The sequence below is a fragment of the Vombatus ursinus genome, unplaced genomic scaffold (genome assembly GCF_900497805.2).
Source record: "Vombatus ursinus unplaced genomic scaffold, bare-nosed wombat genome assembly UNPS02014909.1, whole genome shotgun sequence".
NCBI lineage: Eukaryota > Metazoa > Chordata > Mammalia > Diprotodontia > Vombatidae > Vombatus > Vombatus ursinus.
Window position 1 is genome coordinate 2,871,987 of NW_020954687.1, and position 14,243 is coordinate 2,886,229.

The window sequence follows — 14,243 nt, forward strand, 5'->3', positions numbered from 1 at the left end:
CCAGTTCTATCTTTTAAAAAATTATTATGAGCATTTTTTTTTGTTTTTACATCATCTATTCTGACACCATATCCCTCCAACAATCCCCTCCCACAAAGCTGTCCCTTATGATAAAAAATTTAAAAAGGGGAGGGGAAGAGGTACATCAAAACTAGTCAATATATCAAAAGTATACAATAGTATATTCAATATTCCACATCCACAGTCTTCAAACTCTGCCCAAAAAAAAAAAATCAAGAAGTATCCTCTCATATCTCTTCTTTGAGACTAAGCTTGGGCATTGTAATTTCACAAAATTCAATTCTGTTTATTTTGTTGCTATTTTCATTCACATTGCTGTAGTCATTGGGCATATTCTTTTTATGCTTCTTAACTTTTTTCAATTGAAATGTCTCCCCATACTTCTCTGTATTTATCATTTCTTAGTGAATGGTAATATTTCATTATATTCATGTACCAAAAGTTGCTTAGCTATTCTCCAATCAATGGGCATCCACTTTGTTTATAATCCTCTGCTACCACAAAAGCTACTACTATAAATATTTTGGTATATATGGAGGTTTTCTGTTATTGATATCCTTGGGGTATATGTCTAGCAGAGTATTCCTGGATATGAACATTTTATGGACTTTGGGTAGAGACATAGTTACTTTCTTTATATCATTCCATGTTGTTTTCCAGAGTGTTTGCACTAGTTCATAGCTCTACTAACAATGATCAATGTGCCTATCTTTCCACATCCCTTTGAATGTAGATTATTCCCATATTTTGCCAATTTGCTAGGTGTGAGATGTAACTTCAGGGTTGTTCTGAATTACATATCTCTTATTATTAGTGATTTGGAACATTCTATCATATGGTTTGTAATTCTTCTTTTGAGAACTGCTTGTTCATGTTCTTTGATTATGTATTCACTGTCTATGCAGCTTGGTTAACAGTCTTGTATCAACAGTAATTGATAAAAAAAGAAATGAAGGACTTCCCTTTCTATCAGGGGCCTCCTTGATTTTGTTACATAGAAATCTTGTTGATTTTTATAGGTTTATTTTATGTCTTTACTGGTTAGTTGTCTAAATTAATTTCTTCATTGATTATACCTAGGATATGCAAATAGAGAAACCAGAAAGGCCGCCTACAGAAAACAGATTTGATTCTTTAAGAAAGCCAGGGAAACTGTGAGGTGAAATTAAGAGGGCAAAGCATTCTTCTGCAAGGACAGAGACCAGAGAGAAGTGCCATATGTAAGGAATGAACTACCAAAAGCTAGTGTGGCTGTGTCACAGTGTGGAGGGAAAGGAATATGTAAGAAGCCTGGAGAGGTAGGAAGGGGCGGCCAGGTTACGAAGATCTTTAAATGCCAGAGAAGCTTATATTTGATCCTGGAAAGAATAAGGAGCCACTGGAGCTCACTGAGCTGAGGGGCGAGGGAGGACGACACAGATAGTGACACAGTCAGACCTACACAAAAGAAAAATCACCCAGGAAGGATGGACTGGAGTGGACAGGGACTGAACAGATCAGTTAGAAGTCTACTGCAATAGTACAGGTGAGAGGTAACGAGAAGAAGCTGTGAGTAGACAGAGGGGAAATACAGGAAAGATCTCGTGAAGGTAAAAGCAGCAAGATTTGGCAACAGACCATATATGAGAGAGGCACAAGAGAGGAATCAAAGAGTTCAGTGAAGATGAGAATCGGTGTGCCTTGGATGATAGTGGTGCCTGTGATATGAATAAGGAAGTCCAGAAGAGGGGAGGGCTTGGGGGCAAAGATGAATTCTTATTAGGACATGGTGAGTCCTGAGAAGCCTATGGGACATGAAGTTCAGGATGCCCAAGAAGCAGCTGAAGATGTAAGACTATAGCTCAGGAAAGAGACAAGTACTGTGCATAGGCCACATAAATCTTTAACTTTAAATTCTCAAACGGTTTGTTTTATCTATTAGATTTATCCACCTCTCAGAGAGGAACATTAAAATTTCCTATTACTATTGTTTAATATCTATGTCATTTTACAATAGTGAATTTTTCTTTTATGAATTTAGATGCTATGAAATTTGGTTCATATTGATATTATTCTTGATATTTGTTCATTGTCAGCATTTCCTAAATTTAAGCAAAATGTAATATCCTTGTTTATTCTACTAAGAGTGTGAACTGTTATTTTTGCTTTATCAAACTGCAATTCCTGCTTTTATAGATTCACCTGATGCATAGTTCTAATCCAGCCTCATCTGGATTCTTTGCACACCTTTGCTTCTTAGATGTTTCTTATACGCAACAGGTTGTAGGATTTTGTTTTCTAATCCATTCTGCCACACTCTTTTATTTTATTGGATTGTTTAGTGCATTCATAATTAAAGTTATGAAAAGTTTGTGTTTCCCTCCATTTGTCTTCACCAGAGTCTATTAAAAGAATACTGCATCTCTACAATTAGTTTTCTTTAACTAGTTTGCTGCAACCCTATTTTCACAGGCTCTCTTTCCACTTTCACCTTCCATACCTTTCCCTACTTTGGGGGTTTAATTGCTGATTTTTCCCCCCTTTCTTCTATTTTGGTATCTATTTTCTTCCCTTTCTCCTTCTTTTTCTCCAAGTTAAATGTTTAGTTCAAAACCTCTCTTCTCCTCTCATTTCTTTTTTTTTCCTGCACCTTTTCCTAAGATGAATTTCTTTGCTTTGTTCTCTTCTTTAATTATCTTCCCTTTTTTTATTTTGAAATGTTATTCACTGATTTATGGTATGTATCTATATTCTTCCTTTAATCTCTCTTTATTCCTCACAGAACTGACCTCCCCCTCTCAACCAATTTCTATGTTATTGGCATCACAGATCTTGCCTATCATTTTTTTTTCTGTTATACCCCACACTCATAGTAATAATAGTAATAGAGATAGTAGCAGGGCCCCATAATAGGAATTACCTCCCACCCCAAATTGTGCAAGTCCAATTCTACCCTCTGTCCTCCTCATGACTATTCTCCTTACTACTGAACATGTCATCTTATCATTCCCTCCTTTTCCTACTGGACTGACTACTCCTTGGAGTACTTTGCTGGATTCATTATACATGTCTCACTAAGCATGAATATACCTCAGAACTCTATCCTGGGTCCTCTTCTTTTCTCTCTATAAGATTTCATCAGCTCTCATTCAATTATTATCTCTATACAGATGTCTCCCAAGTCTATATATCCAGCTATCATCTCTCTCCTGAGCTCCAGTCCCTAGGTGTCTTTTAGACATATAAAACTCAACCTAATCAAAACTCATTATCTTTCTCCCTAAACTCATTCTTCCTTTTAACTTCACCTTTTCTGTCAAGGGTATGATCATTGTCCTAGTTACTTAGATTTGAAATATCAGTCCTCTCTGAATTCTCAGTCACCCTATAACCAAATAGTTGTAATGTCCTGTCAATCTTCCATTCCATCTCCCACATTCATTCAATTTTCTACACTCACACAGCCAGAACCCAGGCTTAGGTCCTCAACATTTCTTGCCTAGACCAAAGGTGTCAAACATGCAGCCCACAACACTGCCGAGTATGGTCCAAACCAGATTCAAATGTAATTGGGAAACATTTTACAGAATAAATAAAATTCCAATAAAACATAGTTTCTCATTTTTAAACTAAATCAATATGCTACCTGCAAGGATCCTTCTATGTGAGTTTGACACCATTGGTCTGTATTCCTGTCTCCAATCAATCCTCCAAACAGCTACAACACTGATATTCCAAAAGTGCAGTTCTGACCATGTTACTCCTTGCTCAAAAATCTTCTGGGGCTCCTTCTTATCTTTTAGGACAAACTAGAAGCTGTTCTCTTAGTCCTTCAGAACACAGTGCCAGCTCATCTTTGTAGACTAATTTTATATTATATTCCTTCATATGCTTTAAGGTTTAGCCAAATTTGTCTATTTGTCTATTTGCTATTCCTCATACATGACAATCCCTTTCCCTTCTCTGTGACTTTGCACAGACCCCATACCTAGAATACTTTACCTCTGAGAATCCCTAACTCCTCTGAAAGCTCAAGTGAAACATCCTACAAAAGACCTCTTCTGATTCCCTCAGTAGTAAAGCATTTGACAAAGTACCTCCTGCTATTCTTACAGAAAAGATGGCGAGATGTGGACTGGATGACAGCACAATTACATGGATACAGAACTGGCTGGAAGACTAGACCAAAGAGTAGTTATTAATGCCTGATGTCAGTGTGGCAGGAAGTCTTCAGTGCAGTCACCTAGGGATCTGAGTTTGGCTCCTATGCTGTTTGGTATTTTTATCAGTGACTTTAGATAAAGGCACAAATGGCATGTTCATCAAATTTACAGTTAACATGAGGCTGGGAGGAATATCTACATATTGGAAGTTAAGAGTTGCCTTCCAAATGACTTAACAGATTGGACTGAACGTAGTAAAGATGACATTCAATTGGGATAAATATCAAGTCTTAATTTTGCATAGTTAGACAGCAGTCTGTCTGAAAAAGATCTGGGGGTTTTAGTGAACACTAAGTGCCAGCAGGGTGGTGTGGCAAACAAACAAATGTCTTCTTCAGTTACTTTAAGAAAGGTGTACCACACACAAAAAAAGAGCTGTCAGTCTTTCTGTCACCTGCCTTGGTTAGACCACATATAGACTATCGTATTTAGGTCGGGGTGCCACTGCTTTAAAAGGGACACTGAAAAGCTAGAGGGCAACCAGGATGGTGAAGGATTCTGAGTCCATGACAGATGAGGGACTTTAGTTTGGTGAGGGGTGGGGAGGAAAGACAGCTGTGTTTTAGTATCTGAAAGCTGTTATATGGAAGGATTCCATTTGTTCTCTTTAGTGCCCAAAGGCAGAATAATGGGAATGGTGGGTAGACATTGAAAAGAGGCACAGCATATATAGGAACAAAGTCCTGAAAAACTTCTTAACAATTAGATCTATGCATAAATGATTGCTCTAAGGGCAGATAGGTGGCACAGTAGATAAGAGTGCCAGGCCTGGGGTCAGGAAGACATATCTTCATGAGTTAAAATCCAGCCTCAGACATTAACTAGCTATGTGACCTTGGGCAAGTCACTCTACTCTGTTTGGCTCAGTTTCCTCACCTCTAAAATGAGTTGGAAAGGAAATGACAACTACTCCAGCATCTTTGCCAAGAAAACCCCAAATGGGGTCATGAAGAGTCAGACATGACTGAAAAATGACTGAACTGAATAAGTGTTTGGGTTGCCTCAGGAGTGAGTTATCCAACACTAGAGGTTTTAAAGTAGAGCCAAAATGACTTGTCTGACATGATAGGGCAAGGATTCTGGTCCAAGGTGAAACCTGAGGCTCCTCTAAAATTTTGTGTTTTTGTGAGTTGTTAACACTTTCCCACCTACCCCACATCCCCAAGCTATTTTGTAAATACTTTATAATTACTTAGCTGTGTATATATTGAATTCCCACGATTTAATGTAAACTCTTTAGGGGTATGGAATTTTGGTATCATCTTTTTATTCCTGGGGCACCTTAAATGAAGCAAACTTTAATAAATGCTGTTTAAATGGACAGAGCTGAATATTTGATTGATACACATTAAAGGATACTAGTGCTTAAATTTAATACCAGTAAATCCACTATCTTTTGACAGATTTAAACTTTATAACAAGTGATCAAAAGTCTTAACTGCATGAGAATATTGAATTAGATTTCCATCATTTTAAATTTCACTTTAACAAGAAAACAACACTATAACTTGATTCATTATTTCACTTGTATGTGATGGGCCTCAAATCTTCTCTCCACTCAGATGCTACAGTGATGTCTTATCATGGCATAAACCTGACTTCTTGAAGACCATGCCAATAGAGTGTAAGCTCAGGCTAGTTTTCCACAAGCTGTAAGGCAGCTTATTTTGAACTACTATTGGGTCATGGACCTAGGGTTGTGCTGGTAAATGTTTAACAACTAGTTCTCCAAAAACCCATGACACACTTTTAAAAGTTTAATCTGCAATATTAACATTTTTGTGGGGGCTAGGCAATGGGGTTAAATGACTTGCCCAAGGTCACACAGTTAGTAAGTGTTATGTGTCTGAGGCCACATTTGAACTCAGGTCCTCCTGAATCCAGGGCCAGTGCTCTATCCACTGTGCCACCTAGTTGCCCCAATATTTTCTTAAGTAAAGACAATCAACAAAAAATAAATCAAGTCATGATTTGTAACATTTGCCAGTTTCTGAGGTATAAATGCTCACACTGAAAATTTAACAATTGGCCCTCACAAGTTGCTATGAACTGGCTCAAGCATACTCCTGCATGGATCTTTCTGTGAAAGCCTATGGATTCCCTTTTTCAGAATGTTTGTGATTCTGTGTATTTTATTTTATGCAAACGAAACCACTTATACTGAAATGTAGTTATCAATTTAAAAAAAAGTTAGTGCATCCCAGGTTAAGAACCCCTATTGTAATGGCTTCATGGATAGGCCTGGCAACAAAAGATTATCTGAGGTTCCAATATAACAAAGGCCTGAGAGGCTCATCCTCAAAGGATTGATGATTTTTTGAGGTGGGCCACAAAAACTCATTAAGGCAGAATTTTCCAAATAATGTTACACTGGAAGGAGTACTGACAGGGAAGCAAAGTGATGGTCAAAATTACTGAATATTTTTAGTATTATGAGAATATTTAAGCATCTACTTTTTAAAATAAAAAGTTCAAATAAAAATCAACAGCTAAGCCTATCACAGCAAATTAATTTCTATTGAAATGGAATACAGTAAGTACAAATGAGGTCAAATTTGAACTGTCATATATCAAATATTTATGGCAATCTGCCACCATATCTAGATTGTTTCTATAACACAAATTATTTGAATAAATTATCTTACAAAGTGATGGGTTTGGGTTTTTTTTTTTTTTTTTTTTTAGAGCAGGAGGTGGCACTGCTACATAAAATTTCAAAACTACTGCACTAAGATTAAGATCTGCATCAGTTAACCACTCACAGTGCATCCATGCCTTAACATTCTGTGGGGGTTGTCCATGCCCTGCCAAATAACTGCCACAAGGGTTTTACCCAGTCTGCTTGGGGGCCTTTCTCTCAATTGCTTGAAACTAGAGTATGTGGGCTGTCCATTACCATCCCTTCTTTATACACTTGGTATGTTCTGTTTTCTGTGGGTATGCTCATCTGTTAATGTTCTGTGATCTCCTAGTAGACAATGTAGTATTCTGAGGCTTGGTTTTATTTCTATTTCTTTATATGGTGCATCAGATACAGAGAACTGAGAGTTCAAATGTGGTACCTCCCCTTCCATTGATAGTACAAACAAGGTCCTGTAGTAATACAAGTCTGTTTCATCTCACGTCTTTGTGTTATACCTCCCTCACTCTCATATACATGTTGTTGGGCCAATCCGGCCTCCTTGGTTATCTGCATTTCATTTTTGATTTGTGAAATGATCCTGTTCATACTTTTTTGTCTTTCTGTGCAGTTTCTCTCTTCAGAGAAATTGTGTGTTTGGGCACAAAAGACACTTTCCAGCAAAACACCTGAACATCCCCATATAAGACCTGTTGCCTGAAAGAAATTAGAGATTATGATGCCAAAAACAGCAAGAAAGAAGGAAGGTCATTGAGCATTTTTGAAAATGACAAAAACAACAGAGGGATAGGCAATCAAAACAGATCCAAAAGTTAAATTATAACATCTTAGAAGTAAAAAGCGAGCTATAAGCAGTAGGTATTTGCAGTTTGATATATTTTTTCTTTTTTTGCTTTATGTAAGGAAATGTTTGTTTATTTTAATATGTTAACTTCATCATTCAAAAAATTAAAAAAAATTGTTTGAAAAAAAAAAGATCTGCATCAGTGAAGGGAGTGCCACATATCAACAAAACCATAGCTTTCCTCCTCTCAGTATGAATATACATCTCATCTTTTCTCAAATTCTTTGAATGATAATGTCAGCATAAAACATGTATGGACCTACCTTATTTATCCAATACATGACAGCATCCTCGATGTCATAGGGTAGATCAGTTGCTTGAAAGAATGTTGAATACTGCTGAGCACAAGCAATTACTTTCTCTATGCTGACCATTTCTACGGTATAAGCCATCATTAAGGTGTCAATCATGGCCAAATGGGCACTCTGAAAATATAAAACAAGATTTCATTTAAAAAATTATTTCCATTTAGCAGCTATTGTACATATATTAACATTAACTACCTTTACTAACATGGAAGAAAAGAACTCAAGATCATATAAGGCCAGGTTTAATAATAAAGCATATTTTACAGTGATAAATGACATACAAAAGGCATACAACCTAAAAAAAGTTAAGCAAGCTAATAGCCTAAAAATACACATTGAAAAAATGAATAATTGGAGGTCTAAAGCAAGATGAAATTTACAAGTATTCAGACTTAATATATTAACGTTAATTGAATTACAAAAAATAAAGAACCTTCTTTATTGTTTCTTGAATGCTGCATGCTTACTAGAAAAACTAAATGTTTTAACTACAGAATATTCAGAAAGATGGACCAATACTTAAAATTATTTTTCTTACAAATAAGCAGAACACTATATAACAAAAGCTACTTTGTTAACAAATTAATTTTAACAGATTTTAATAGCATTGCACAAAGAAGAGATGAAAAGGTATTGCACCTCTGAAAAGAATTAAAGAAAACTGAGTTTTCTAAAATGTGGTCAAGTCCACTAAATTGAGTAAAAAAGGATCTTCACTGGCTCTAGTAGGATTATGAACACAGATTAATATATTTGTACATACTTGTATTTGTTCACATTGACTCCTTGGATAGAATCCAAGTTGATTGAGAGGAGGGATTGTTTCCTTTTTTGCCTTTGCCTTCCTAGCACCTAACACAGTCTGCTGGAACACAAGTAGGCCCTTGATAAGTACTTGCTGACTGATAGCCTGTGGTTGGGTCACATATTAATATTTGTCAGAGGTGGAATCTGAACATAGGTTTTCCTATGTCCAAATCCACTCTATCTGCCAAGCTTTGTGGCCCTTCAATCAGGAAGGGTAAGATCTTAGACTTAGAAGCCATCTGGTCCGACTGCCTCGTGTTAAAAATATGGAAACTGAGGACACATAGCAGTACAAGTGGCATGGTGGTGGTGCTAGAATTCAAACCAGATCCTCTAAACTCCAAATCCAGAATCTTTTTCCCATCATAGCATACAAGTAGTCTTCATTCTCACAGAGTCAATGTGTTAATGTTATACACTAGAAACAGGTACAATTTATTTCACAATTATTATTTGATCTCAAATATAGAATATCCTCAACAGCCAACCTCCCATTCCACTCCCCACTCCTCACCCAATTTTTTTCCTTCCTCCTACTGCAAAATAACTAAGAACTCTGTGGAAAAACACAAATTCATACGGGGTTCGTTTACACAATTCCTGGGAGAATGCTCCCTTTCTGTTTCTATATACTTTGCTATTACACCAGGCTTCCCTGATCAACTCTCACCCCAATAACTTATTTTTACCTAAGCTCAAAAGCTCTTTCTACATAACTATCACCATTATCACCGTTTTATAGACTGAGAAGCTAAAAATCAGGTAATTAAATGACTTGTTTACAGTCACATGGTAAATAAGTGTCAGAGCTAGGATTCAAACTCAGATTTCTTGGTTCCACCTTCAGAATCCATTACATTTCACCAAAACCACCTCTTATTAATTAACAAGTACTCCAAGAGTACTATGCTTCGTATCTTAATGAGGCAAACACCTCCCCAACTGTTGGTTCTTAAGGTCATTGTACAAATTTTCTCTAAATGGCATAATAGCTGGATAGTATTTTAGTTGTCTATCTCCCTAAAACCCAATTTTCCCAATTTATCTTTTTCTTAATGATCTAAAGCCCTAAGTTGGAGTTTGCAGGGTTTTGTTTTTTTTTAAGTAGTTCTAGCTCTGTGATGGAAATTATAAATATAAATAAAAAAATTATATTTTCAGGTCAACATTTTTTATTGTTCCAATATTTATATGTTGAACCAAAATATAAATAAAATAATTATAAATCCAAAACTAGTAAAACATTCACATTAGCATTAATTTCATTGTGAAATCATCTAAACAAGGTAGGGAAAAACTCATGAAAAATCAAAAAGCATAATTAAGGTGTGCCAATATACTAGAACACAGTCTAAGAATGTAATGCACGTGTAGTACTTATACAAATAAACTAAACAAAAAAAATCAATTACTAAGTTCCTGATTGTAATAGATTCTCTGCTCTGTCCTCCTCAAAAGCATCCTCATATAATCACCTAGAGGTTGTTCTGGGGTTTCAACAGAATTGAAAAATAATAAGAATTCCTTCTTCAAAATTCCTATGCAAAAATTATATGAATGATGATGTGCTAATATAGGATAGCTTCTAAAATCCAATCTTGTGTGATCCAGAATTGATTTAGACTTATTATGAAAACTTTAATTATAATAATGATACTGAAAAATATATTACAATTGTCTTTCCAACGAGAATAAGCCAATAATTAAGAGACTCACAAATCACATCCTAGGGTGCTGAAAGACCATAAGTAATGTTTGAGCAATCATAGAAAACCTCCACTCTTACCCAGAAATTGAAAAGTTAGAGAGAGACAAGGATGTTTTGATGAAATGAGTGGTGAGAGAAAGTATGGAATCTATGGAGACTCTGAAAGATAGCTGGAAAGGGAAAGAGGATCCCAAGATAATTGGCTCATTTTCTTAAGTCGGCCATCTTGATTCGGAATCCCAATAAGATAATTTTGCAGAGCTTCTACAACACTACATATAATGTCAAACTTTTTTGATGTGGCAGATAGTTTTGTCTTTGTTATTTTTTTCTTTTTTTATTTTTTGTTATAAGAATAAAAGTGATACAAAACCAAAAGATATTAATAAAAGTTTATTTTTAAAAACTGGCAAAAAAACTTTAAAGAAAAATCATAAGAACTATGTTTTGGGAGCAAAAAGACAAAAATGCTATCTTGACTTTCAAATAGGGAAAACAAAGTATATTGTGGAAATCCTACTGAAGCTTGCTTGGCACAATCTGAGAATGGAACACTTAATTGACAATTTGGAGAGCACAAAGAAAGTAATGATTGCTATGAGCAGTGGGGACTCACTAATCATAAACTAATGTCATTTCCATTTTTTTTATAAAGTTACTAGATTGGACCATTGCAGAAATGCCACAGATGCAATGCAACTTGATTTCACAAACACTTTGTAATATTTCTGTGCGCATGAGAGAGAAATATGGGGTAGATTTATGGATGATTGAACAACTGTTCCAAGGAATAGCAATGGATCAATGCTGACCTGAAATCTACAAGAGATTTCTACCTGATATAAGATAAGCTTTCAAACAAAAATAAACAGGCAACTTTAGATGTATTCTAACATCTGACAAGAGTGCTACCTAACAATATGTGAAGTCAATGGCCAAAGATACCCTTTAACAGAAACTTTATAGAAAACTTTACTAGAATTTTTTATTGTGATAAATGAGAAATATATTAAAAGACTGAAAAAAAATATACTGTATGGAGCTATAGTAGAATAGAAAAAATCCTGGATATTGAGTAAGTAAATTTGGAGCTCAATCTTATGTCTTCCATCTTATATGTATGTGATTTTGGATAAGTCATCTAACCTTTCTGGGCCTAAATTTTCTCACCTATTACCTTACCTGAGGAACAAATGAGATAATGTATGTAAAGCATCTTTAAGCCATAAAGCACCACCAAATCATTAACTTTCATGAAATAAGAGGGGGGTATAATGGAATGAGTTGGAATTTGCAGTGCAGTATAGGGCTTTCCTCATCACAAGTTCCCAACACCAGTGAAAACACAAATCCAGTCCCATCCTATCAATCTTCATGTATTTATACACAGAGTCAAAGGAAATCCAGTCTCAGAAAAAGTTGTCATAAATGTAGGCCCTTATTTTTAAAAAAATGTTGTTCTTAAAGCAAATGACTAGAGAATATGAAGGCTATGTCACTGTCAACCTAAAAATAACAGAGATTTCCAATCACATGTTAAGCTTTGAAAAAATATCTGATACAGTAAAACGAACAACACAAAGCTATATTTTAATAAGAATTTCTAAAGTATTGACTACGTCAAAAGCTAAACGTGAAAGCATTTAACGGGGACAGACATCAGCAGAGAAATGAATAGGTTCCTTCTATTTCCATTTCAGCCTGCTTGCTAAGGAACAACTAACCTTTTCTCTGTACTCACTACCAATATATACTTTCTTTCTCTTTTATTCCACTCCCCCATCCTCTCCAGCTGTGCACTCCTATATTCAGAGCTGCAGCAGCTCTATCAGCACCCCTTACATCCCTGTGCTGGAAAGGAGACCTTAGGAAGGCAGAATCAGAATAGAGTACTGAATATCTGATATTAAGGTAGTCAATTAGCAGCAGTCTATGACTGTACTGACAGCTATCCATTATCCTTGCCCTTCCCAAATGACTGGCCCACTGTTTGCTTCTTTTTTAAAAAAAATGAATGTTTTATTAGAAACATAGTATTGAACATCAATACAAAGAACTAAACTTATTTAATAACTATTTACATTAGCACTAATTTAAATGCATGAGTAGCATAACATCATTTCTATCATTTCCTCTAAGTCTTCATCACAGTTCATTTGTTCTCATTCATTTTCCCTCAAATAACTACATTTAATGCAGACTATATTCTTCTAGCTCTGTGTTATTCAATCTGCATTATTTCATAAAGATTTTATGTATTTCTTTATATTCTTCACACTTGGTGGTCTTAATTGTATTCCAATAATTGTATTCCAATAATATTCCAAATGATGAACATATCATTTTTTTTAACAACATTTCCCTATTACTGGACATTTAAATTGCTTCCTGGGTTTTTTGCAATTACAAATAATATTGCTGTGAAGATTTTAGAACAGCTCTTACTAACCACATTTTCAGAGAAGGCAGAGGAAGGTAATAAACATTTACATATAGCACCTACAAGATGCCAGGCCCTGTTCACTTTACAAATATCATTTCATTTGATCCTTTCATTTGATTGGTATTCTCAAAAATGGAATTTATCAGGGCATCATTATTTTTTCTAACTTAGTACAAACTTTCAAATTGCTCTCCAACAAGATTTGTAGTTAATTCCAGCAGCAATTTCCCAACTTGAGGTAGTACCTCAAAGCATGATTTTCCAAGTGATAATGAACAATTTGTTTCCTCTTTTGAAAACTAACTATTCACATCCTTTGACTATTTTTATGTACTAGAAGTTAACTATTATGATTTCTTAAAAGCTCCACATGTTTTTAGATAAAGTTTCGTCATATTTATTAAAAAGTTTTCTTTCAATCTATTCTATTCTTTTTATTTTAATTGCTTATTACTGTATAGGTTGATTTTTTAATTTTAAGGTCATCACATTATAAAAAATCTAGACGAGAACCAGATCATATACCTTAACCAAACAAGAGATAGAGACAATCTCAAAGATGAATGATTTCAACTATGTAAAACTAAAAATTTTAGCACTAACAAAATTCATGTAGTTAACATAAGGTTGGAGGCTGTAGATAGAGCAATTATTACATCAATCATCTCTGATGAGGGCAGGATATACAAGACACATGAGGAAGTAACAGAACTATATAAAACCAAGAGCCATCTTCAAATGGATAAATGGCCAAAGGATATAAACAAACAACTATTAACTATCATATGAAAGAAGGTAGAACCAAAATGAAAGAGTAGCAGGAAGAAATATAGCAAGGTTCCACTCAAAAACCTCCTCCAAACAGATACAGAAAACATACCAGACTGAATCCTTATGGAGAAATTCAAGAAAAAGTCACAGCAAGTCATTTTCTCCACACCAAGTCTGCCAAAAAAGGTTGAGAAGGGAAGGGAGATCTATGGACACAGGGCATAGGTCAGGAGCATGATGCACTTGGAGTACTTACTCTAGCATTCAAGGAGAGGCTGCACACCTGGGGAAGAGAAGGTTTCAGATGCATACCAGGGCTAGGTGCCAACTGGCAGTTTTGTCACATACTACCTAATTCTGAGTCACAGATCCAGGGCAGACTGAAAAGGGAAGCTGTGTCCAGAGTTAGTGTTCTTGGGGAGGGAGGTCCAGGACTATACACTTAAAAAAAAAAAAAAAAAAAAAAAAAAAAAAAAAAAAAAAAAAGAAAAAAAAAAA

General features: G+C 35.3%; 1 protein-coding gene across 2 annotated transcripts in view; it reads right to left on the reverse strand.

Moving 5' to 3' along the window:
* CAMSAP2 (calmodulin regulated spectrin associated protein family member 2) overlaps positions 1-14,243 on the reverse strand; it is a 154,522-nt gene that overhangs the window by 75,334 nt on the left and 64,945 nt on the right. For both annotated transcript variants that reach the window (XM_027843406.1, XM_027843405.1), the window contains exon 3: positions 7,972-8,133. In XM_027843406.1, the coding sequence (XP_027699207.1) occupies positions 7,972-8,133 (162 nt within the window). The remainder of the gene's footprint in view (positions 1-7,971; positions 8,134-14,243) is intronic.